We start from the raw sequence: 26,072 nt of genomic DNA, 5'->3' as shown, positions 1-26,072 counted from the left end.
TTGCAGGATCAAGCTGGAAAGAAAGCTGGTAATTCTGGTGGCACCAGCATGGCTCAGAAGGTCATGGTATGCAGAAATCGTAAAGATGGCAGTGGAGGGCCCATGGTCCCTCGCACTACGGCCAGATCTGCTCTCACAGGGACCGATATTCCATCATACCTTATGGTCTCTAAATTTAACGGCTTGGCTATTGAAACCCACATTCTGAAGAAACGTGGGCTCTCCGGGTCAGTTATCTCTACCCTGATTAATGCAAGGAAGCCAGCTTGCAGAACTATATATTATAGAGTTTGGAGGGCTTATATTTCCTGGTGTGAATCCAAGGGTTGGCACCCTCGGAGATATATCATAGGCAGAATTCTTGCCTTTCTACAATTAGGGGTAAAAAAGAAATTGGCCTTGAGTACTATTAAAGGCCAAGTCTCAGCTTTATCGGTCTTATTTCAAAGACCGCTTGCTACACATTCTTTAGTCCAAGGTTTTATGCAAGGGGTGATGCGGCTTAATCCGCCTGGCAAACCTCCCTTGAACCCTTGGGACTTGAACTTAGTTTTGTCAGTGTTACAAAAACAGCCATTTGAACCGATACAACATATTCCCTTAGTCCTTTTAAAAAGGAAGTTCGTATTTTTGGTTGCTATATCCTCAGCAAGGAGGGTTTCGGAATTGGCTGCTCTTTCTTGTAAAGAGCCATATTTGATTTTTCATGAGGGCAGAGTGGTGTTACGCCTTCATCCAGACTTTTTGCCAAAGTGGTTTCAGGTTTTCACCTGAACCAAGATATTGTCCTGCCATCATTTTTCCAAAACCATGTTCCAGGGAAGGAAAGTCACTACATTGTCTTGATGTGGTGAGAGCAGCGAAAATCTATTTAAAGGCAACTGCTCAGATTCGTAAGACTGTCTTATTTATTCTGCCAGAGGGTCCTAAGAAAGGACAGGCAGTGTCAAAATCCACTGTCGCTAAGTGGATTCTGCAAGTTATAATTCAAATTTATGATTTAAGGGGTAAGATTCCCCCTTTTCAAGTTAAGGTGCACTCTACCAGAGCAGTTAGTGCTTCTTGGGCAGTGCGTCACCAGGCCTCCATGGCTCAGATCTGTAAGGCCGCAACTTGGTCTTCAGTGCATACATTCACAAAATTTTATCAGCTGGATGTAAGGAGGTATGAGGATATCGCCTTTGGGCGCAGTGTGCTGCAGGCAGCAGTATAGGTCCTCAAGTCTGGGGGTACCCTCCGGGTTGTGTCTCCCTGCCCTCAAGTAGCATTGCTATGGGACGTCCCATTAAGTAATTACTTAAGGCTCTGTGTCCCATGATGTACGATTAAGAAAATAGGATTTTTATAACAGCTTACCTGTAAAATTACATCATGGGACACAGAGGTCCCTCCCCTCTTTTTTGGGATTTAAGTATATTGCTTTGCTACAACAATTCATGGGGAGTGAACTTTCTGGATTGGGTATACCAGTGTCCATCACCTGAAGGTGGCCTATAACCCATTAAGTAATTACTTAAGGCTCTGTGTCCCATGATGTACTACAAGAAAAGGATTTTACAAGTAAGCTGTTATAAAAATCCTATTTATTTTTTTTGGGTTAATAAACACTTTAATTCACACAGCTGCTAATAGTCATATAGTGTACAATATGGCCACTCGGATTTGCGTGTGTCAATGCATACAGCCATCACCTGCCATTGATTTTTACATGCTGACATGCAACAGCTGTACACTGCCCTTGTCATCCCCTGGTGATTGAAACAAAAAACTCAAAAAAGACCCTACTACTATCATAAGCAAACTCAGTGAATGCACCCTGTAATAGAATAGGATGAATGCTCACTTGTCTAGGGGCCAGTAAAAGAAATGTTCTATCTCTTCGAAAGCTTACAGGCACCACTGTTCAATCCATCTTAGTTTTGTATAGGGTATTCTCCTCTGTGGTTCCAAGTGTTTGTGGTTCTTTCCGCCGACCCCTCTTTCACTACAGGACAAAGTAGTCATGTAGAAGTAGCTGGAAGGAACCACAGCGCATGCTAGGGACATGCCATCCAACACACCCATGTGTTGAATAGCTTTGGTGCAAGCCACACAGGTAGGTGATTCAGCCTATACTTTTACTACGTGACTCTTACTGGATTTGCCTGTGATACTGGTTGCTTTAATGTGACCAGAGCTTTTAGTTCATGATCTGAATTATGAAATACATGATATTATGTATGAAATACATAATAGTCATCAAACCTCTTGCTCAGCTGTAGTTTGATGAGGAGAGATGGCCACACACAGCTCCTAGATTAAATTTAAAAAAATAAAATGCTATAGTTGTTATTACTGTGGTGGGTCAGCTTGTACATGGTTGCCTCTTATCATCACTGTTCTATTAAAATGTAGGGTTTCTGAATGGGATATTTTTGCTAATGATATAGATTTTCCACTTTCCCTGTAATGTGGAAAATTCCCTCAAAGAAAACATTTTCTTTGAAAAGTTGCAACAATAATGAAAACAGTCTTGGGTAACTGCACATACATTTCAGTGCCTTTTTGAGTTGCCTTTCATCCCAAAACCTTATGCACTCTAATGCAAATATGGCAAAAACATCCTGATTTTACAATCGGATTGGATTTTATGTAACTGCATACAAGCTGAGATTTCTGCACAAGTCAACCTAAACATAGTAGAATGGGTATAATGTAACAGGGAAATTCCTGTTCCTTAAAGCTGCTTTCAAATTTTACTTGCATAACTGCACATAAAACCTTTGCATGCAATGCATATAATACTTTAAACATGGCTGCAGGGACTAGAACTTAAAAAGAATTACATCTACCAAATGCCATGTGCCTGGGTCCCAAGCTGTGAACAGTACAGAGCTATTACTGAACGTTATTTGTAACTACAATATATAGAGTCCTTTGCCACTTACGTTTAGTAAGGCTTTTTGAGTGAAAATTGCAGCTTGCTCAAACCGATTTTTTTTAAGGTCGTATTTTAAAGGTACAGACACAAACATTAACCATTTTTTCCTTTATGTGCTTCTCAGGAGAGACTGGTGGCTTTGGTGTTTGGGTTGTTAAAGCTGCGGAAATTGGATTTTTATGAGATCTATGCTCACGAAATGATGGCATCTGCAAAAAACATAATAAAACAGGTACTATGTATTGCCTTTTTGTTGTGGAGGAGCGAGACTGTGTGAGAAATGTAAAGGTATTGTCACCTTGCCCATGCAAAGGGCCCACCGACCCCATTATAATTACTTTGCCTATGCTATGCTGTCTGTCACTTTTTCCTCTTTCGAGGATGCCACTGAAATAAGTAGTGTTGGCAACCAGGAGGAGCAGTGACATCACTCCCTTGGTCATGTGACAGTGCTTAGGACTAGTGATTGGCTATTAGACCTGAGCACTATAACAGGGAGTAGGACACATGCTCCCCTAGGAGTGCGGGGTCGGGGTGGTGGTGCGCTTGTAAGGTGGGTGTAAGGGATAGGAAATGGTTCATTCTTTAACTAGACTAATGTCATAAAATAGATGTCGGGGAAACCACCATTGCTTAGTGATTCAAACAATTAGACATTTAGCAGAATTGCAAATTGCAAGAGATCCCCAATTCTGTGGCTAACCTTAGTTATTCACAGCTAAAAGTTATGTGTTAGCTAAATGTTGTTTCTCTCTGTGCTTTAGTGGATAACATTTTTGTTTTTCTTTACCCTTTAGTGTGTGGTGAGCACAGTTTCTCAGATCGAGGAAATAGATTCGGAAGTCGTCACTAAGTAAGTGTTTCTTCTGTTTATGATAAAATGGAGTATATAATGCACCACAAATGAAGCCTCTGTACACATTGGGTTACCCAGATATGTGAAATGTCCTGCAGAAAGAAGCAGATTTCAGGCACATCATGGCCTGTAATTAATCTTTGTAATCTCCAATTGGGTAGAATATACAGGTGCTATTAAATAAGGCACTTCACCAAGGATTATTTGAAATATACTTTAAAGATCTACTCTTAACAAATGGCTAAATATACCATTGAAATTCATTTTCTGGGCTGCTTTTCTTTTATCCAGTCCCCAGAGTCACACTGCCCTGCTAGGTATCAGGGCCAGGTTGAGCATTACAGCTTAGATGACCTCATCCCTTTGCTCACTCTGCTCTCTCCACCTGTCAGTATGTTCCTGTCAGAACATGTACACTGCTGCAAGTCTGATTAGCTATTAGTGCTGTTACTCTTCCAGTTTACAGTACTGGGCATTACAAGAGGCTGATACCAAGTCAAATTTAGGCACTAAAGCCTGCCATAGTTAATACGATGTATTTTGACACCATATATGATCATAGTTGTAGATGTTGCCTATCAATTACTAGGCTGCTTATGAACTCCCATCGTATACAGAGTCTTCTATATATATAATTTATAATATTCACGCTCCTGTTTAGTGCAGTGTTACATTCTTGTGATGCATAAAAACATGTTATCAATATTTTCATTCACTACTGCAAACATCTTGTTCTTGAATCCTAAGGCTCTCCGTGCAGAGTGTACTCTCCAACAAATAAGTGTGTATTATTATTTGTAGATTAATTCTGGCAGGGCATCCTGGGGAATAAGCTCTGCAGTAGTTGAATTGCCTGCTGCATATACTTTTGTGGTTTCCTGGTAATAACTTGAAATCAAAATTAAATGGCTTGAAAGCCGTGGACCAACTGAGGCTTTGTTTTGTTGTCCTGAATACTAACATTAGCCTGACAGCAGTAAGAGAACTGTAAAAACAGTGTACCACAGGTTATGTAGTGAGTAAATGTTCTGGGTTTGGACACATTGTGTTCCAGTCTCCTGCTGGTAGATTGCAGAGCCCCATCCAACATGCATTTTTTTTTTTGTGCAGCCAAGCATGTTCACTTTTGGTTTGGCTGATTAATTACCAAGGACCTATTAAAGGCAGGAGATGTGGAATGGATGACTTCCAAATACAGAAAAAAAAACTTTTTCTTTAGGAGTGATATACTTCCAAGCCTTTTTTTTGTTTAGCAATTCAGGATTAGGACTCATAGGAGGTACCAGTTACTTTTTTTTTTTTTTTTTTTAAGTCCTTGTGGCCTGTTACCTTATAAGTGTGTACACCCTGTATGGAAATTTCTTTTCTTTAATGTCTTTCTTTTTTTTTGCACATATGTGCAGGAAGACTGTGCACAGCCAGCACAGCAACCACATAAAGAAGTGAAAGAAAAACTGAAACTACCTCACTGTTTCTTTTCTGTAAAGTATGTTACTTTCTTGTTGTGACTCAAAAATTTGGTGTCCTAATATCAAACAGGAGGTCTGACCAGTTCAGCCAAAAAGTATTTTAGTATTTTATTTATATAGTTTTGGATAGAGTGGGGAAGGGTTAGAAGCTCTGTCAGATTTTCTCTGTAATTTAAGACTCTGTTAGAGACATTTCACTTAGTTCACAAGGGATCAGTGGAGCTGGACTTAAGGGTAGTCTTGCCAAAGGGGATGCTGAAACCAATGAAAGCACTTATTTATTTGTAATAAAGCAGGGAAGGATATTTTTTCCTGTTGCTGTCCTCTCTGTCGTTTTACGTCCTTACGAGAGGGGAAATCTTCAGAGCAAGATCACAGACAGCAATGAAAACCCATCCCACACTGTACAAAACTAAAAAAAAAAATAGTCTGGAGTGCCATCCACTTAAAGCAGTATTAAACTGTCAGTCAGCAGCTCTCTGCTCTGCCTCCACCCCCTCCCGCTCTCACTGGAGCGATGAGCTGTGGAGGGGCGGGGAGCAGCTCGCTGAGAGCCTGAGAATGGTATCAGTCCAGGCACCTGGCGGATCCAGACTTTATTGTCGGGATGACGTGGTACCTGGACTGATTACTGTGACGTCAGCAGAGAGCAGACTTTAGTCTGCTCTCTGCTGAAAAGGGGTCACAGGAGTGCAAAACGAATTGCACTCCTATGATCCATAGGAGTAGCCCAGCCAAACGAGCTTTGTCTGGACTTCTCCTTTCAGGTAAAAAAAGAGATGCCACAGTACATGTGCTAATACTAAATGCTTTGATGTTTACAATTGTTGGTGCTCTCCCTGTTTACGATAAGAACAAGAGAAAAGCGCCTCTGAGTGCAGGTATTTATTTATGACAAAAATAAGTTAACCACACTTACAGCTTAGTAAAAAGAAAACCGGCTACATAAGGGGAACGGCTCCAGGATCAGTCCCGGCATCCATGGCATGGATACAGTGATGAGGATCAGAAGAGACGGCCTCGGTCCCCCGCAGGAGAGAGCAGACCGCTGCGCTGGATGGAAGTTCCGTGATCCAAGACGAGGGCGCTCGTGGGCGTATGACGTCACTGGAGTGAAGAGAACCACAATGCGTTTCCGAGCACCTTCAGTAGAGGAGATGAAGAGCAGAATAAAAAGCCAAACATGGCTAAAAGCGTCTAAACGAGCCTAAACACGTTTTAGCGATTCATTCCAATGTCCAGAATAACTTAATATTCTGGCAAATGCAGTCCATAAATGCTCAAATGGGTGACGCACCTAAATAGCGTTGGGGTTCTGCATGAATAATACCTGGTTTAAGTAGTGTTAGCAGCAGCAGGATTGCTGTAGTTGACCGTATAAACTTTCCCCAAAACACAAAAGTAAAACTGACTCGATTTTCCATACCTAGCAGAAAATTAAATTTTAGCTATGCGTCTCCATGTTTTTCTTTATTTTGTGCCTAGGAAGCCGTGGCGGGATCTGCGAGCCATTTGGGCCACACTTCTTCATATTTAGTGGGACATCCCCTATTTGTGTCTTTATAGAGTGGTAGGTTATTAGTAATCAGTTGTTTCCAGAAAGGAATGGAGGGAGGAACCTGTTTCTTCCAATGTAAGGCAATTGCCTTGCATAAAAAAAGAAGTAGGCTGACAAGGGTTTTTTCTGCTCTGGTATGAAGTCAATTGTCAACCAGACCTAACAGACAGACGTCAATGACTTGTGGAACTGGTGTTGACATGTACTTATTGGTGCTGGCCAGAACCTCTGACCAATAGCGTGTGATTTCAGAGCATGTGTATATGGGTATAATCGCCTTGGATGCAGCCGCACCTCCAACATTCTGAGGAAAGGGAGGGATTTATCATATGGAGCCTGGAAGGGGGTGAAGTAGGCTCTATGTACTGGATTATTCTGTCCCGTAAGGAGACTAGTTTTTTAAATGGAAGATCCCAAATGTCATCCCAATTATCATTGTCTAAGTGTGGTACATCCCTCAGCCATTTAGCCCTCAGTTTGTCTAATGAAGGTAGGGCAGCCAATACAAGATGGGCATAAATGTGAAATGTGGGTTTTTCGGTGCATTCTATTCTCTGAATGTCTGTTCTTGCTTCAATTCCACCATATTCAGCGAGGTCTGTGGAAATTGACTCTTGAAGGCGTGGGAATGTTGCCTTTAATTAAAAGCGTGTGTGTGGGGGGGGGGGCATTAAAGTCTTCAGACAGACAGGCTAGAGGGCAGATAGAGCCCTGCCCTACTATCTGAGAAATGTGTTTAATTTTGTATTTAGTCCACACAATTGGATCCGGTAGCATATAGAAATGCATTAGAGAGGGGTACTTCCCGAGGGGCGTATTAGGTGACACAGTGGTGTCAGGGTATCGTTCACTGGGCAGACTGGCCCTCCAGGCTCTAATAGTTTGAACATGGACGGAGTTAGGGGATACGGAGCTTTGAGGCCCCGAAATATTAGAGCTTGCAAAGCTTCTATGGATCCAACAATAGCCGCCTCCTTCCATTCTTTCTTTTCAAAGTATACTCTAGTAGATCTGTAAGCGCTTCTCAGGCAACTGTTTCTCAGATTTTCACTTTTCTGTTCACATGTTCTCCAAGTTCTACCAGGGGGATCTTGAGGCGCCATCTGATGCCAGCTTTGGGGCTAAGGTCCTTCAGATGCCATTTTGACCTTCAGGCAGTCCCAGTTTCTGTTGTGTGTGTTTTTGTTTTTTGTTTTTCTTTGACTTGTTAACATTTGTTTGCTGCGTTCCCACCCCTCTAATGGATTGCTTTTTGATGTCCTAAATGGTGTAAATCATTCTGTGTCTATCAATAGAAGTGAGAAGGATTTGCACTAGCCATAAAATCCTTTTCTTGGAGTCCATTGGGGGACATGTGTTTTTGATCATGCTGTCAGTACTGCTTAAGACTTGCTGTATTCCTCAAGGGACTCCAAGAAAAGGATTTTGCAGTGAATACAAATGTCCTATTTTATTGTATATGATATGCGACAGCGCCTTTAGCCAGTAAACTTAAGAATGTAATGTCCATAATTTAACTTTATTTCTAGTGCTTGTTCAGTAATTGCACTTGTGTAATAATGATCATAATTACCACTGAATTATTCTTATGTCAACACCATTTATTTAATGATTGTACAATTTATTTGCAGACTGGCTGACCAGATGCGGATGATGAATTTTTCCCAGTGGTTTGATCTGCTGCAGAATATTTTTTCAACGTTTACAATTTTCCTTCAAAGAGTCAAGGTAAGGGGTGTGTGTGTGTGTATGTGTGTATGTATGTATATGTATATATATATATATATAAAATCCAAAGTACCATCATCTATATAGATAAAGGGCCATAACCTCGAACAAAAAACAAAACCTTTATCTAAGGGGCACAAATAAATTATAACAAAGAATAGACCTCCAGGCCCTCTTTAAGACCAACTTGGGGCAGACTACCCGAATGGTATATTCAAAATGTTTCTCTTCCTCACACATTCTGGTACAGTCTTCCTAGATCAGGGTCACCAATAATGGCCTAAATCCCAAAAAGGCCAGAGGGATCTTTCTCATGAAATTCTGAAAATTGCAGTGGTAGGGAATGATTTCTGATCCCCTTAAGGTTGTTACAAAAGGCTGCAGGGGCAGATCAGGCCATTTATAATGTGCGGCGTACAGTAGTTGATAAATTGCTTGATGGCATAAGAGGTCCTGTTAAACCCTGCAACCACCCTCTTATGGTGCTACATGAAGTCACAAACGCTACAATTTTTGGTTTTTATCAGAGAACCGTATTTGTCTTGTCTTTTGTCCCTGAGTAGATGCAATGAAACTCCACAGATCACAAGGTTTTCTAACAATTACACTAGATCTCTCAGGTGAGCAGGCAAATAAAACTGGGTCCTGTTGTAAGATTCTAATTCCTAGAGATAACTCATTTAATATCAAAAGCTCTATTATTGAATCTAGCGCAAAAGTGCATACACTTACCTACTCTGTGCCTTAGGTAACTGATAAAGAGGGTACTGTCCTTGAAACATTTAAGCCTCGCTCCCTATTGTTAGGCATCATCTGAGTACCTCTACTGGATGTATTTGCGCCTGTACATACTTTCTTTTGAGTGTATTGGTATTTTTTGTTTTTGTTCTAGTTGAAAAATGGTAACATCTGTTTATCTTACATCATGATACCATGTGCATATGCTGTTTGTACAGTGCTCTCATGTAACCAAATTTCTTTACCTCCCTAGGCCACATTAAATGTTATCCGCAGCGTTGTCCTCATGGTCTTAGACAAAAATCAGCGGATCAGAGAAATGGAGGTAACGGCAGCTCAGAAAGTCCTGAGCAGAGAAAGCAATATGGACCCCGATCTGGCTTACTTGACTCACGAAGGCTTGTTTATAAGTGATGCGTTCAGAGAAGGTGAGCTTCCCCATGCTGCTACCAACACTAACTTTCAAAGGAATGCATCACCCAGCAGTAGCGAGCCTTCTGGCAGCGATTCTGTGTCTGATCCTGAATGCACTACTGACTCCTCTTCCAGCAAAGATCACACATTGCCTTCAGTTACCCCGGGGGGAGTAGAAATAATGTGAGTAAAACTAGAATTTGTAGAAAATACCTTTTGAAAGCCGTTCTGATAATCATAACGCTAAGCAATATTTAGGAAGGTGTGTATGTAGAATGTTTATTAAATGTGCCTGTGTCTAAGGGCAGCCCCAGCTAACACTGCCTAATGTGACTGCATTGTGACCCTTTCTACTGCTTGATGCTGAACCTGTGACTGACATTCTCTTCCTAACAACTGATAAACTTCTTGTTAAAAAAAAAAAACTTTAAAATATTGTTTTGTACAGTGGGGAAAATAATTATTTGACCCCCTGCAGATTGTATTAGTTTGCCCACTTACAAAGAAATGAATGGTTTATAATTGTTATCATAGGTGTATTTTATATAATGGAAACAAAATATCAACCAAAAATCCAGAAAAAAACACATGATACAAATGTTATAAATTGTGTTGCAGTTCAGTGTGTAAAATACGTTTTTGGTCCCCAATCAAAACATGAGTTAGTACTTGGTGGAGAAACCATTGTAGGCAAGCGCAGAGGTAAGACATTTCTTGTAGTTGGTTACCAGATTTGCACACATCTCAGGAGGGGTTTTGGTCCACTCTTCTTTACAGATCTACTCTAAAGCCTTGGTGGAGTTCCACTTGTTTTTCTGTTTGCTAAAAGTCAGCAGCTACGAAAAGTGTAGCTGCTAACTTTTAATAAATGCACACTCACCTGTCCCACGGCTAAGCAAAGTGGCCACCCGAAGCCTCTGTTCTCTCCCCCGCCTCTCCCCGATGCCGCCATCACTAGTGTGGGCACCCAGCTGTGACAGCTCGTGGCCTCACAGACGGGTGAGCGCTGTGCATCCTGAATGGCCAAGCATTCCTTTGGGTCCTGTGACGTGTCCCAGAAGATTGCAGGGAGGGAGGGGGAGAGGAGGAGTTGCCTAGTCGGCGCAAGTGGAAGTGGGAGCTGGGTACTGTCAAAACTAGGTACCCCTCAAACAAATGACATGCCAAATGTGGCATGTCAGGGGGTTAGGAGTGCTTAAAGCGGAAGTTCCATTTTTGGGTGGAACTCCGCTTTAAGGTTTCTTGGCAACTCAAAATTTCAGCTCCCTTCATAAATTTTCTTTAGGATTAAGGTCTGGAGACTGACTAGACCACTCCATGACCTTAATGTGCTTCTTCTTGAGCCACTCCTTTGTTGCCTTGGTAGTATGATTTGGGTCATTGTCATGCTGGAAGACCCATCCATGACCCATCTTCAGTGTTCTGGCTGAGGGAAGAAGGTTCTCATCCAAGTTTTTTCAATGCCTGGCCCTGTCCATTGGCCCTTCAATGTGGCAAATTTGGCCTGTACCTTTAGCAGAGACACTGCTCCAAAGCATAATGTTTCCATCTCCAAGCTTGATAGTATGGATGGTGTTCTTAGGGTCATAGTCAGCATTTTTCTTCCTCCAAACATGGCGAATCGAGTTAATGCCAAAGAGCTCAATTTTGGTCTCATCTGATCACAACAGTTTCTCTCAGTCCTACTCTGAATCATTTAGATGTTCATTGGCATGATTGTACATGTGTATTCTTGAGAAGGAGTACTCGCCGTGTTTGGAGGAAGAAAAACGCTAATTATGACCCTAAGAACACCATACCTACAGTCAAGCATGGTGGTAGCAACATTATCCGCCAATGTATTGTTAAATCTAGGATAAGAACCTTCTTCCCTCAGCCAGAACACTGAAGATGGGTCTACCAGCACGACAATGACCCAAAACATGCCGCCAAGGCAACCAAGGAGTGGCTCAAGGAGAAGCACATTAAGGCCATTGAGTGGCCTAGAAAAACAAAAAGGAACGGGTACAAAAAGAAATTCCCAAAGAATTCTTCAAAGAGGAAATAGCCGGTATTAATCACTTCAGCCCCGGAAGGATTTACCCCCTTCCTGACCAGAGCACTTTTACAATTTGGCACTGCCTCGCTTTTAACTGCTAATTGCACGGTCATGCAATGCTGTACCCAAACGAAATTTGTGTCCTTTTCTTCCCACAAATAGTGCTTTCTTTTGATGGTATTTGATCACCTCTGCCGTTTTTATTTTTTGCGATATAAACGGAAAAAGACCGAAAATTTTGAAAAAAAATGATATTTTCTACTTTTTGTTATAAAAGAAATCCAATAAACTCAATTTTAGTCATACATTTAGGCCAAAATGTATTCGGCCACATGTCTTTGGTAAAAAAATGTCAATAAGCGTATATTTATTGGTTTGTGCAAAAGTTATAGCGTCTACAAACTAGGGTACGTTTTCTGGAATTTACACAGCTTTTAGTTTATGACTGCCTATGTCATTTCTTGAGGTGCTAAAATGGCAGGGCAGTACAAACCCCCCCCAAATTACCCCATTTTGGAAAGTAGACACCCCAATGAAATTGCTGAGAGGCATGTTGAGCCCATTGAATATTTATTTTTTTTGTCCCAAGTGATTGAATAATGACAAAAAAAAAATTTACAAAAAGTTGTCACTAAATGATATATTGCTCACACAGGCCATGGGCATAAGTGGAATTACACCCCAAAATACATTCTGCTGCTTCTCCTGAGTACAGGGATACCACATGTTTAGGACTTTTTGGGAGCCTAGCCGCGTACGGGGCCCCGAAAATCAAGCACCGCCTTCAGGATTTCTAAGGGCGTAAATTTTTGATTTCACTCCTCACTACCTATCACAGTTTTGAAGGCCATACAATGCCAAGATGGCACAAAACCCCCCCAAATGACCCCATTTTGGAAAGTAGACACCCCAGGCTATTTGCTGAGAGGCATGTTGAGTCCATGGAATATTTTATATTTTGCCACAGGTTGCAGGAAAATTACAAACTTTTATTTTTTTGCACAAAGTTGTCACTAAATGATATATTGCTCACACAGGCCATGGGCATATGTGGAATTGCACCCCAAAATACATTCTGCTGATTCTCCTGAGTACAGGGATACCACATGTGTGGGACTTTTTGGGAGCCTAGCTGCGTACGGGGCCCCAAGCACCGCCTTCAGGATTTTTAAGGGCGTAAAGTTTTGATTTCACTCCTCACTACCTATCACAGTTTTGAAGGCCATAAAATGCCCAGATGGCACAAAACCCCCCCAAATTACCCCATTTTGGAAAGTAGACACCCCAAGCTATTTGCTGAGAGGCATGGTGAGTATTTTGCAGGTCTCATTTGTTTTTGAAAATGAAGAAAGACAAGAAAAATGTATTTTTTTTTTCTTTTTTCAATTTTCAAAAGTTTGTGACAAAAAAGTGAGGTCTGCAAAATACTCACTATACCTCTCAGCAAATAGCTTGGGGTGTCTATTTTCCAAAAGGGGGTCATTTGGGGGGGGGGGGTTTGTGCCATCTGGGCATTACATGGCCTCCGAAACTGTGATAGGCAGTGAAGAGTGAAATCAAAAATTTACGCCCTTAGAAAGCCTGAAGGCGGTGCTTGGTTTTCAGGGTCCCGTACGCGGCTAGGCTCCCAAAAAGTCCTAAACATGTGGTATCCCCGTACTCAGGAGAAGCAACAGAATATATTTTGGGGTGTAATTTCACATATTCCCATGGCATGTTTGAGCAATATATCATTTAGTGACAACTTTGTGCAAAAAAAAAAAAATGTGTCTTTTTCCCGCAACTTGTGTCACAATATACAATATTCCATGGACTCGACATGCCTCTCAGCAAATAGCTTGGGGTGTCTACTTTCCAAAATGGGGTCATTTGGGGGGGTTTTGAACTGTCCTGGCATTTTTTGCACAACATTTAGAAGCTTATGTCTCACACCACCCACTCTTCTAACCACTTGAAGACAAAGCCCTTTCTGACACTTTTTGTTTACATGAAAAAATTATTTTTTTTTGCAAGAAAATTACTTTGAACCCTCAAACATTATATATTTTTTTAAAGCAAATGCCCTACAGATTAAAATGGTGGGTGTTTCATTTTTTTTTTCACACAGTATTTGCGCAGCGATTTTTCAAACGCATTTTTTTGGGGAAAAAACACACTTTTTAAAATTTTAATACACTAAAACACACTATATTGCCCAAATGTTTGATGAAATAAAAAAGATGATCTTAGGCCGAGTACATGGATACCAAACATGACATGCTTTAAAATTGCGCACAAACATGCAGTGGCGACAAACTAAATACATTTTTAAAAGCCTTTAAAAGCCTTTATAGGTTACCACTTTAGATTTACAGAGGAGGTCTACTGCTAAAATTACTGCCCTCGATCTGACCTTCGCGGTGATACCTCACATGCATGATGCAATTGCGGTTTACATTTGATGCCAGACCGACGCTTGCGTTCGCCTTTGCGCGAGAGCAGGGGGGGACAAGGGTGCTTTTTTTTTTTATTTTTTTTTTTTGCTTTTTTATCTTATTTTTAAACTGTTCCTTTCATTTTTTTTTTAAATCATTTTTATTGTTATCTCAGGGAATGTAAATATCCCCTATGATAGCAATAGGTAGTAACTGGTACTCTTTTTTGAAAAAATTGGGGTCTATTAGACCCTAGATCTCTCCTCTGCCCTCAAAGCATCTGACCACACCAAGATCGGTGTGATAAAATGCTTTCCCAATTTCCCAATGGCGCTGTTTACATCCGGCAAAATCTAAGTCATGAAATGCTTGTAGCTTCCGGTTTCTTAGGCCATAGAGATGTTTAGAGCCATTCTGGTCTCTGATCAGCTCTATGGTCAGCTGGCTGAATCACCGGCTGCATTCTCAGGTTCCCTGTTGGGACAGGAGAGCCAGAGAATAACATGGAAGACGGTGGGGGGGGTGTCATTCCCTCCCACTGCTTGTCTAGAGGCTAATTAGCCGCTAGGATTGCTTTTACATGAAAGCCGACCGCTGGCTGAAAAGAATGATACCAAGATGATACCTAAACCTGCAGGCATCATTCTGGTATAACCACTCAAAGTCCAGCAACATACCAGTACGTTGCTGGTCCTTGTTGGGCATATATTGTAAACTTTTTTTTCATGCAGCCTGTGGGCTGAACAAAAAAAAGATATTGATCGGTGGGTATGCCCACCATTAGAATACCTCCCTTCATCCACCCACTTCTAATGATGGGCATACATGCACCGTTTATATATGCTGAAGCATGGGGGCATCCTCCCACAAAAGGCAGGAGCAAATCGTTCCTCCACCCACTGCTGCCCCCACGCTTCGGCATATATGCTGAAGTATGTAACTGTGGTGGTGAAATCACCTCCGACAGCGCTGGAGTCACGGCTTTATGTATCGTGGGAGCAAACGCTGTTGCTGTCAAGATAAATAAATCCGCGCTGCAGCTGAATGGCGTACATGAAAACAAAAAAATGGTTAAAACACAGTAAACTATAAAAAAATTACATACCTGAAAAGCAAACATGATAAAACATAACAATAAAACATTGCAGAATAGAATACAGTAAAAAAGAGCAGAACAATAGAGAGAAAATAGAGAGAGAGAGAACAATAAAATGACAACTATTTTTGTTTTTTTTTTATTTTATATTTTTTTTGTTTTTTTTATTTTTTTTTACATTTTTTTTTTTTTTATAACTGTAACTTTTAAAACTGTAACGGTTCCAGGTTTGGGTAGGAGACCCTGTGAAAGTGTATCCTAGTCTGTGCAATGCTGCACCCTACGCTAAAACTCAACTAGTGTATGGTAGCGCTCAAAACATTCACCAATGCAAAGACCAAGATTGCCAGGACAGGAGGGACAATAATACCGGGTGTCACGCCTAAATCCGCGCTTTCTGCAGACACAACATTTTCTTTGGGGGGCTCGTTGGGTAGGGGTACTCTGGAGGACATACGGAAAATGCCTCTCATGCAGCCGGCTTACTGCATTTGGTTGGGGAAGGTGAGGTGGAGCACCGTCTGGATACAGAAGTGCTCTGACGATCTCTTCCTGGAATTTAAGGAAGGATCCAGTCCGTCCTGAAGCTCTGTATAGCACATGAGAGTTCAGCAAAGCCAATTAAAATAAGTATACAGACACTTTTTTGTACCAGCGTCTGGCCTTACGGGCAATTAGGTACGGCTCCAACAACTGGTCGTTGAGGTCCACCCCTCCCATATTTTGGTTATATTCGTGGGCACAGAGGGGTTTCTCCACAACACCAGTCGCTGTAGTACTTTGGACCGTCGTGTCTGCATGAAGGGAGGTAAGAACGAAAACATTCTTATTGTCCCTCCACTTCATAGCGAGCAAGTTATTACACTGCAAGCAGACTCTCTCCCCCAGCCTAAGACGGGAATCTACAAGCCGCTGGGGAAAGCCCCAGTGATTAGGTCACACGGTGCCACATACTCCAATTTGATGATCAAAAAGGTGACTAAAAAATGGCACGCTCATGTAATAATTGTCCACATATAAATGGTACCCCTTTCCGAATAAGGGTGACACCAAGTCCCACACTATCTTGCCAGCGCTTCCTATGTAGTCAGGGCAGTTTGTTGGCTCTATGTGACTATCTTTGCCCTCGTAAACCATACATGTATAGCCTGTGGCCCTGTCACAGAGCTTATACATCTTGACCCCGTATCTGGCACGCTTGCTGGGAAGGTACTGTTTGAATGACAAGCGGCCAGAAAATTTAATCAGGGACTCATCAATGCAGACAACTCGATGGGGAGTAAACAAGTCTGCAAAACGTTGGTTGAAGTGGTTTACGAGGGGCCGAATTTTGTAGAGCCGATCGTATTCAGGATCTCCACGAGGACGACAGAGTTCATTGTCGTTGAAGTGCATGAACCGCAAAATCTGCTCGTATCGTGCCCTGGCCATGGAAGCAGAGAACACGGGCATATGGTAAATTGGGTCAGTGGACCAATATGACTGCAACTCACTCTTTTTATTTATGCCCATGTTGAGGGAAAGGCCCAGAAAGAGCTTAAATTCAGAAACCGTAATTGGTTTCCAATCTCTGGCAAGGGAGGACTGGGGATTAGCGGCGATGTGTTGACCAGCGTATAAATTGCTTTGGTCCACAATAGATCTATAGAGATCTTCGGTGAAAAACAGCGAATAAAAATCCAGTGGCGTAAAATCAACTGTTTCCACCTGAATTCCGGGTTGGCCAGTGAATGGGAGCAGTACGGGTGCTGCAGAAGTGGTGGGTACCCAATTCGGATTGGCGAATGCAGCAGGAAGGGCACGATGGGCCTGTGTTCGTCTTCTTGGTGGCAGCGGGACACTACTAGTGCTTGCCACCTCACCAGCTTGAACTGCACTTATGGGACTCGCCACGTCACCACGTGATACTGCAGTGCTGGATGTACGACCAGGGTGTACTAGGCCGCTGGTGCTTGCCAGTTCACCAGAAGGAATAGCGGCGCTAGTACTTCTCTGCTCCATACGAGGGACCTGCGGTTCTTGCACTTCAAGGACAGAAGAAGAAGATTGGGGTCTGGTACGCCTGACCTTAGCAGGGACCACAAATCCGTCGTCAGAGCTATCTGTCATGGAGCCGCTGTCCTCTACAGGATCGTATTCTGAGCCTGAATCTGACAGATGAGTGACTTCCTCTTCACTATCTGTCATGCTCAGAAACGTGTAGGCCTCTTCACTAGTGTACCTTCGATTTGCCATTTTGGGCTCTAAATTTAGGGGTACACTAGTGAGACTCACAGGCAAAAAAGCTCCTGACTGTCAGCGACTGATTCAAAACGCTACCAAAAAACTGTTAGCGATCGCAGGGATCAGGCCTGACTTTGCGAACGCTGCAGTTATGTGTGCTTAGTGTTTTGTAAGTGACAGTTATCGATCGATACTGCACTTGGGTGGGCTGGGCTGGGCCGAGGGGCAAAACGCAGGTGCTAGCAGGTATCTGGGCTGATCCCGCTAAAACTGTGTTTTTTTTTGGGGGGGACCCTAAACTCTGCTGGGGAGTATAGATCTGATCGGATCAGATATCGATCCGTTCAGATACTATAGCACTAAGGGAGGTGTATGCTGCGTGCGTGGGTGTTAGCGGTACTGGCGCTAACCTGACGCTGCCTGGGGCGACGCAGACCTTATCTGACCCTAAAAACGTAACTTATATCACCGCCGGGCGATCAGGGGGTTAAACCTTTATAAGGTAATAAAGGGCCGGTGCCCTAAAACTATAATAAACCAACTAACCAGCGTCACCCGTAACAATTATATGGTGATCACTGGTGAAAGGGTTAACTAGGGGGCAATCAGGGGGTTAAAACCTTTAGTAGTATATGGGGGTCCCTGCTGCTATAAAACACTGACGGCGAACCTATATACTTATCTCCCTAACTAGCGTCACCTGTGTCACTAATACAGCGATCAGAAAAACGATCGCTTAGTGACACTGGCGATGGGGGGTGATCACAGGGTTAAAACTTTATTAGGGGGTTTAGGGGGGTACCCTAGACCTAAAGGGGGCTAACCCTAACTGCCCTAACATTTATAACTGTCACAAACTGACACCAATGCAATAATCAGGAAAAAAAAACTGCTTTTGGTGTCAGTGTGACAGGGGGTACAGGGGGGTGACTGGGGGGTGACAAGTGTGCCTGCGTGTTCTACTGTTAGTGTAGTGTTGGTGCAAACTTACTTGGATGTCTTCTCTCCTCGGCGCCGGAACGAAAAGACCAGCTCGAGGAGAGTGACATCACTTCCTCCGCTTCTGTTTACATTCACAGAAGCCGAGGAAGCCCGTCATTGGCCAGGAGCGCTCGCGAGGGGGGAGTCACGAATGAGTGGCCTCCCCCTCACCTTTGATCGCCCCTGACCTGAATCCGACCACCGCAGGCATTGGGGGGGTCCGATCGGACCCCCACCCGCGTGTAGGCAAGGACGTACCTGTAAGTCCTTTTGCCTGCCCGTGCCATTCTGCCGACGTCCATCGTCGTGCGGCGGTCGGCAACTGGTTAAAGGTAAAAAATTATCTTTATTAGAAACCTTCACATAACACTAGCAATTGATAAATACAATAATACTACTAAACCTCCACCACGTACAGATAAATATTAGACTATTCTCTTAAGGACACAGTTGGCCACCACAATCAGAAATACAGGCCTAACAGACACCACACCCCGTTAGTTTCTCTCTATTGGATCCTCATTCAATTATATTAATAAAAGAAAGGATAATAGCAGCACGGCAGTTTCACTGAATGATCAAGGCTGGATATAGTAGGATGCACAACATCCATACATGTGGACCCCAGTTAATGGACTTGCAAGGTTAATAGTACCCAATTGGCTTTAAGAAACACATGGATTTTTCTCAGGATTAAATTCATATGAACTAGATATTCAGTGAGAGTGGGATAATTCCCTCTGAGAGATGACAGGCTATATATATATATATATAGTCTCAAAAGTGCACAAATCTCTCCCAGGGTTGATTTTATATAAACTGGACACTCAATAAACACGGGATGGTTCCCTCTGGGGAATAACATGATATGTGTACACCCTACTTGATGATAGCAGCTGAAGACGGGCTAATAGCTTCTATCTACTGCAGGTGAGTGTGTGTGTGTGTGTGTGTGTGTGTGTGTATATATATATATATATATATATATCACTTGCAAATAGATCAGATACATCTCACCGCTTCCCCCGTCATCTTGAGTCAGCTCGTCCAGGTCCTGGGTCAGGGGCAAATGATACAGCCATCTCACGGCTAAGTCAGGGCCACAGGGCATAGAGGGGACCCTTCCTCCGATATTCAGCATGTCCAGAGGGTGAACAATTCCGTGTGTCGTTGCTATTTTGCAGCCGGGTTATTCTCCGAAGTCTTGTGGTACTTACGGGATCTCCAGCGAGAAACGGAGTAGCGTCTGGAGGGTTGTCTAACCAATTCAGAGGAATACACCCCTATGGTTGATTACCTTTGTATCCCTGGGGTGATGGTATGCCTTGCTAGAGGGGGGGATTTATTCATTTTTAAGAAATCCCCCCTCCAGCTTGGTCTATGTGGATGTAGTCAGTGTCATTTTAATGTTTGTTTTCATGGAGTGGCCTAGCCAGTCTCCAGACCTTATTCCTATAGAAAATTTATGGAAATAGCTGAAACTTTGAGTTGTCAAGCGACAGCCAAGAAACCTTACGGATTTAGAGAAAATCTGTAAAGAAGTCTGTCTCTATCATTTAAAATACACCTATGATAAAAATTATAGACCCCTTATTTCTTTGTAAGTGGGCAAACTTATAAAATCTGCAGAGGATCAAATAATTATTTTCCCCACTGCAGTTAATGTTTCCCCAGTATCTGTTGTCACCGATGTGTACCTTACCTGCAGAAGTAGCCTAATAGGTCTTCTGTATTATACATATAAAACCTATAGTGATGAAATATGAAGGCTGTTATTGCCTTTTTATTTGAAAAATGCTAACTCTGATCTAGTGGTTTTAGTACTTTCTCTGTGGTTTACTGAGGGACACAGCCAATGATACAGAAGCTCATAAGACCCATGGGTTTATAGTGCCATGCTATGGTTTAGTGGTATAGTGAATGCTATTGGGAAATTGAAGAAAAATATAACTGGAAAAATGGACTTTATAGGCACCACTGATAAAAAGCAATACATTTTATTAAACACACCACATAAATATAAAAACAAAATTTAAAAGACAGTAATTGAGAAAGCACACAGTGGGCAAATATATGTTCCCAAGACAGCTGCCTTCTTTATGGGTGTACTGGGGACAATCCCAACTAATGTCATGATGGCTAGTACAAAGTATGAGTTACAGGAAGCTCGACATGTTTCGCGGGGTACTTCTTCGGGAGCTTATATACAATTTCTAAATGAAAATGGAGAGACATTCCCTAAGTGTGTGTGTGTGTGTGTATATATATATATATATATATATATATATATATATATATATATATATATATATATATATATATGATAGATAGATATAAATATACTTATTCACTGGTGTGATATAAATAGATAGATAGAAATATACTTATTCACTGGTGTGATATAAACATATAGCAAATAGTGTGTCTATAAACCAGCACCTCATGCATACACATGCAATTGTGCTATGGGCGAATGTGGGGACATGCCAGGTATCACATAGAGTGCCTTAAGTTAGAGAGACTTAATCATAAGACATGTGGCATTAACCTGTAATACACTTGAGCCACAATAGGTAGTAATAAGGAAGGAGGGAACAGCTATCTCACCACCAGGGGATCACCTGCGGTGGTGATAAAAGGATCACCTGGTTGCATATAGACTCACCTCTGACACTGTTATGTAGGATCAAACCAAATCAGCTTAGCTCTCCCACAGTATTCAAAATATTCTTAAATGGGTAGTCAGTAAAGGTGTAAATGGAACCTGCCATATAAACAGCCAAATGAAAGAATTCCAAACACCATTTGAGCAAGTAGATAGATGTATAGAGCTATAGGTCAGATAATAATTACTTCAAGGCTCTCACCTCTAGGTAGTATCTGAGAGGCAATTCAGTGCCACAAAAATAACATCACAGATAAGTCTATTGGGATGGATTGGGGACTGTGGAAAAAGGGGAGGGGCAGAGAAGACAGGATCAAAAGGCCGTTTTACACAATGTGCAGGATTATCCCCTTAGGTTCCACAGTGAGTATAGCAAGCATGCTTTACTGCATATAGAGACTGATTCTACTACTGTGAGTTTAGTAACGCTTTAATATACAGTAGGTACTCCAGAATCTGTGGTCAGTCCTCATCTAATGTTGATTTTGCAACCTTGCAACGTGTTCTTAAGGAACTCTGAAGCATTATCCTTTCTGGACAAATACATCTGCTATGAACGCCAGGAAACTGAATTGACAACTACCTTTCAACCCTTGGGAGCTCCAGTCCTGAGTTCTGCCATACTTCCAAACTCTAGATTCTCTCTGCCTTTCTCACGTTCAGCACTGGTTCACATTGGAGCAGTTTTGTCATGCGATTTGATATGTCAAATCGCGTGCCAAATCGGCGGCAATTGCCAGCAATGGCACCGTTCGAATCGGTACGCAGCGCATTTGCAGCGCTGCACTGACTCCCAAAAGTAGTTTCTGTACTACTTTTTGGCGACTTCGGGACTGTCAGTGTGAACCTAGGCCTATAGCTACTTTCAACATAATTTGATGAATGTGAAAAAAAAGAACTGGGGACTGAGATCCCTCGTAAAGGCTATGATTTTATGATTGTTCCAGCAACATCTATAACTAATGAAAATATCCCTCTGAGCTCACCCTATGCATTCCCTCTTTGTTCTACAAACAAAGCTTATTTGCCTGCAGGGATAGATGAGAGCTCTGTGAAAATCCTGTGACATGGATATTCGTTTAGCTCTATGTGCATGTATAGTAGAGGGCATTCCTTACAACTGAGAGCCTCTTGGGAGGTGTGATGAGTGAGCCAGATTTGGAATTTCATTCAAGTTTAAGGATTAGTCCCTAAATGTAATATTTTATATAGGTTAAACTGGTTGAATCAGTGCCTGACGGGGGCAGGAGGCGGAGCCTAGCGGAGCAGACATGCATTGTTAGAGCTCCACACCGCTGAGGAGAGAAGAGAAGGACAAAGCGGAGCCTGCAGGCTCAAAAGGTATCCATTTGAACCTTTTTGCCCCAGGGAACAAACTGTGAAAGTTTGGGCAGGAAATATGGTACTGGGAGGAAACCGTGGCAGAAATAAAAATCACCTCACAAAGAGCTCACAGGCACTCACTGCAGCTGAAGCAGCTCCAGTCACCTCACAAGATACAGCATCAGGGCGCTCTCACAGACAGAAAATGTCACAGCAAGACTCTCCATTTGAGTCAGATACAGAAAAAATCCTCTCACAAACTTCTCCACAAGCCTCCTCAGTATCCCCAGTAATATTATTACAATTTGAAAAGATGCTTCATAAGGCTTTAAAACAAACCTCAGACCAAATAACAAAAAGCCTAACCAAAGAAATAAGAGAGCTGGGAAACCGCACCGCAGCCCTAGAAATAAAAATGGATGAAATTGAAATTACAACCCAAGTAAATATAACAGAATTGAAACAATTAAAAGAAGAGAATTTAATACTTCAAACTAAGCTCGAAGATTACGAAAATAGAGCCAGACGTTCAAACTTGCGCATAAGGGGAATACCTGAAACTGTGACAGACCTGCAATCTACTATTACTGCTCTATTACAAGAACTAAAGCCAGATATTCCTATTGAACGTTTAGAACTGGACAGAGTACACAGAGCCCTCACAGCCAAAAAGAAAGATGGACCCCCACGTGATATAATCACAAAATTTCATTATTACAGAACGAAAGAACAAATACTAATTGCTGCAAGAGAAAAAAAGGAACTTAATTTTCAAGGACACAATTATCAAATTTTTGCTGACCTATCCCAACTTACTATTACTAAAAGACGATCCATGAAACCCCAACTAATGGAACTGCAACGCCACAACATTATGTATCAATGGGGCTTCCCCTTTTCAGTCAGATTTAACTACCAAGGTACAATTTACAGAAGCAGATCAGCAGATGAACTACAACAAACCCTTTTAAAATTAAATCTGACAGAACCCACAAGCAGCAACTCTCCCACACGCAGAAGAATGGCATCATCTTCACCTTCAGGCAGCACCCAGAAAATTTCAGAACAAAATGGGAATCATCATTCTCACAAAAGAGGCCGTTATGCCACATCATCCATGGACCAAGAAGATTCAATGGACTGACATCCTAATTCCTAATATCTCTTCATTTATTATACTAAGAGATGGTTCTCTATAAAAAAACCTATATTTATAACTGAATGTAACTGCATTCTGATAGTCACACACTGTGTGGGATCATGTTACATTCCAGTTATATTTCTTATTACTTCTGATTCATATAGCCTTAGAATATATAAGTGAAATAAGGAAATTCATGTTCAGTTATATATTATCAGGTAATAACAATAGATTTATTACTTCTTAGGACAAATATGTTCAATAATCCAGAAGTAATGGAAGCTTTTTCTTTCTTTTCTTAAAACAAATATATTATTACCTAACTAGTTCCTAGAATTATGTTTTTGTTCTAATCTGAAGCAATACAACCTCAATTTTATGAGTTAACATATCTAAACAGTTACATATGAATAAAATATGTAATTGTTTACTCTAAAAGGGTTAAAATCCCAAAATAATTCAAACTATCTTCATCAATACCAAAGTTTTTAACAGTACCTTTCTAACTGAATTATTTAGCCTAGGGCAAGACTAACCATATACAACCACCCTGGAATAAATAATTTCAACAAAAACTATATTCTGCACTCCAATTAATGAAACATCATTTTGATGTCTTTTGACATAGCACTTCTCTCCTGTAAGCGGAAGATCCGTGTACCCCCATTAGCCCTCCTCATTCTCCCAACCATATTATGTGGGAGTGTGACGAAGGCACTTATTCCCCTGAGAGAGATATTTATTCTCTTTCACGGGTAAATTGTGATTACTTGCAAAAAATAATTTATACAATTTATCATCTAATCTCATATGTTTTTTGTTTACTCTTTACTCCAGAATTCACTGGTTTCTTTTCTATCTATTCATCTCATCAGTCCACACAGGTTGATCTGCGCAGTCAGCTCTGCATAACAAAAAGTAAGTCAAAACTATTTGATCTATTGCCATGGCACCACTGAATATACTTTCCCTGAATGTTCAGGGAATAAATGTCCCTCAAAAAAGGACCAAAGCCTTCCGTACTTTCCATAACAAGAAGGCTCACATAGTATGCCTCCAAGAAACACACTTCACCAAAGATTCTACTCCAAAATATATTTCTCCTTTTTATCAACAAATTTACACGGCTTCTGCCTGTACCAAGCAAAGGGGAACTCTAATTGCATTTCACCGATCCACACCATTCACCTTATCATCAGAAATTAAAGACCCAGAAGGTAGATACCTGATACTCATGGGTTATATAATGGATACAGCAATCACGGTGATTTCCTACTACGCTCCTAACAAACAACCTACACCATTCCTCTCACATATATTACAAGTGATTAATACACACAAAATAGGAACAGTGATAATGTGTGGGGATTCGAACCAGGTCCTCCTCCCATTTCTAGATAAATCACCTTTTACACCATCCAAAATAACCTCTAGATTACCTTTTTCTCAACTTCTTTCCAAATACAATCTGGTAGATTCATGGAGAGAAAGTAACCCAATGAAAAAGAAATTCACTTATTTCTCGCACCCTCATCAAACCTTCACCAGAATAGATCATATTTTTCTAACAATAGGAATGATACCAGAAATTATTGCATCAGATATAATTCCGATTCCGTGGTCTGACCATAATGCAGTATACACTACTATAGCCTCAGCCATACCAAAAGCGCATGACCCAACGTGGTACTTACCGGACATAATGCTCAAACACCCACTACATCAGATGGCCATTGAACAAGCTTTAAAGGAATACATATCAATTAATAATACAACAGACATCTCCCCAATAACACTGTGGGAAGCTCATAAGCCTGTCTTGCGTGGTACAATACAAAGACAAATGGCACTATTTAAACGGGAACGCAAAAATCTAGCAAAAAAACTAGAACTCAATTTTAATGCAGCCTACATATCATTTCAAGATAATCCATCTCAGAGTACAAAATCTCATCTGGAAAAATCTAGATTGGAATACGATCTATTTCTCACTGAGTCAGTTGATAAATCCCTCAAACGCTCCAAACACAATTTCTACATGAATACAAACAAACCAGGTACATATTTGGCTTGGTCATTAAATTCAACTAACAAATCTTTCAAACCAATACGTTTGAAATTATCAAAAAATGTTTACACTTGTAATCCAGTTAAAATAGTCCATAAATTTCACTCACATCTCGCAACTTTATACAAGACAAACAATGAATTTAATCCTACAGAGGCTGAATCCTTCTTCTCAAAAATAACCTTACCTGAGTTATCTCAGAATCAAAAAAGCAGTTTGGATGAGCCTATAACTATAGATGAAGTTGCTAACGCCATAAAAGACCTAAAACTTAACAAAAGACCAGGCCCAGACGGCTACTCGGCTTTATACTATAAAACATTCTCAGAAATACTCTCTCCCATTCTCACTGAAACTTTTAACAAACTTCTAGAAGGACATTCTTTTCGGCAAGAAACACTAATGGCAATTGTTTGTATGATCCCAAAACCCCTTTCTGA

The 26,072-nt window shown here is 41.4% G+C and overlaps 1 protein-coding gene across 1 annotated transcript in view; it reads left to right on the top strand.

The window, feature by feature from the left end:
• VPS54 (VPS54 subunit of GARP complex) overlaps positions 1–26,072 on the top strand; it is a 226,758-nt gene that overhangs the window by 126,046 nt on the left and 74,640 nt on the right. Inside the window, exons 9-12 of the mRNA XM_073628190.1 lie at positions 3,045–3,152; positions 3,718–3,773; positions 8,435–8,531; positions 9,523–9,866. Of these exons, the coding sequence (XP_073484291.1) occupies positions 3,045–3,152; positions 3,718–3,773; positions 8,435–8,531; positions 9,523–9,866 (605 nt within the window). The remainder of the gene's footprint in view (positions 1–3,044; positions 3,153–3,717; positions 3,774–8,434; positions 8,532–9,522; positions 9,867–26,072) is intronic.

The sequence above is a fragment of the Aquarana catesbeiana genome, linkage group LG04, assembly GCF_042186555.1.
Source record: "Aquarana catesbeiana isolate 2022-GZ linkage group LG04, ASM4218655v1, whole genome shotgun sequence".
Classification (NCBI taxonomy): domain Eukaryota; kingdom Metazoa; phylum Chordata; class Amphibia; order Anura; family Ranidae; genus Aquarana; species Aquarana catesbeiana.
The sequence above is the reverse complement of the archived record's forward strand: the minus strand, read 5'-3'. Positions and strand labels throughout refer to the sequence as shown.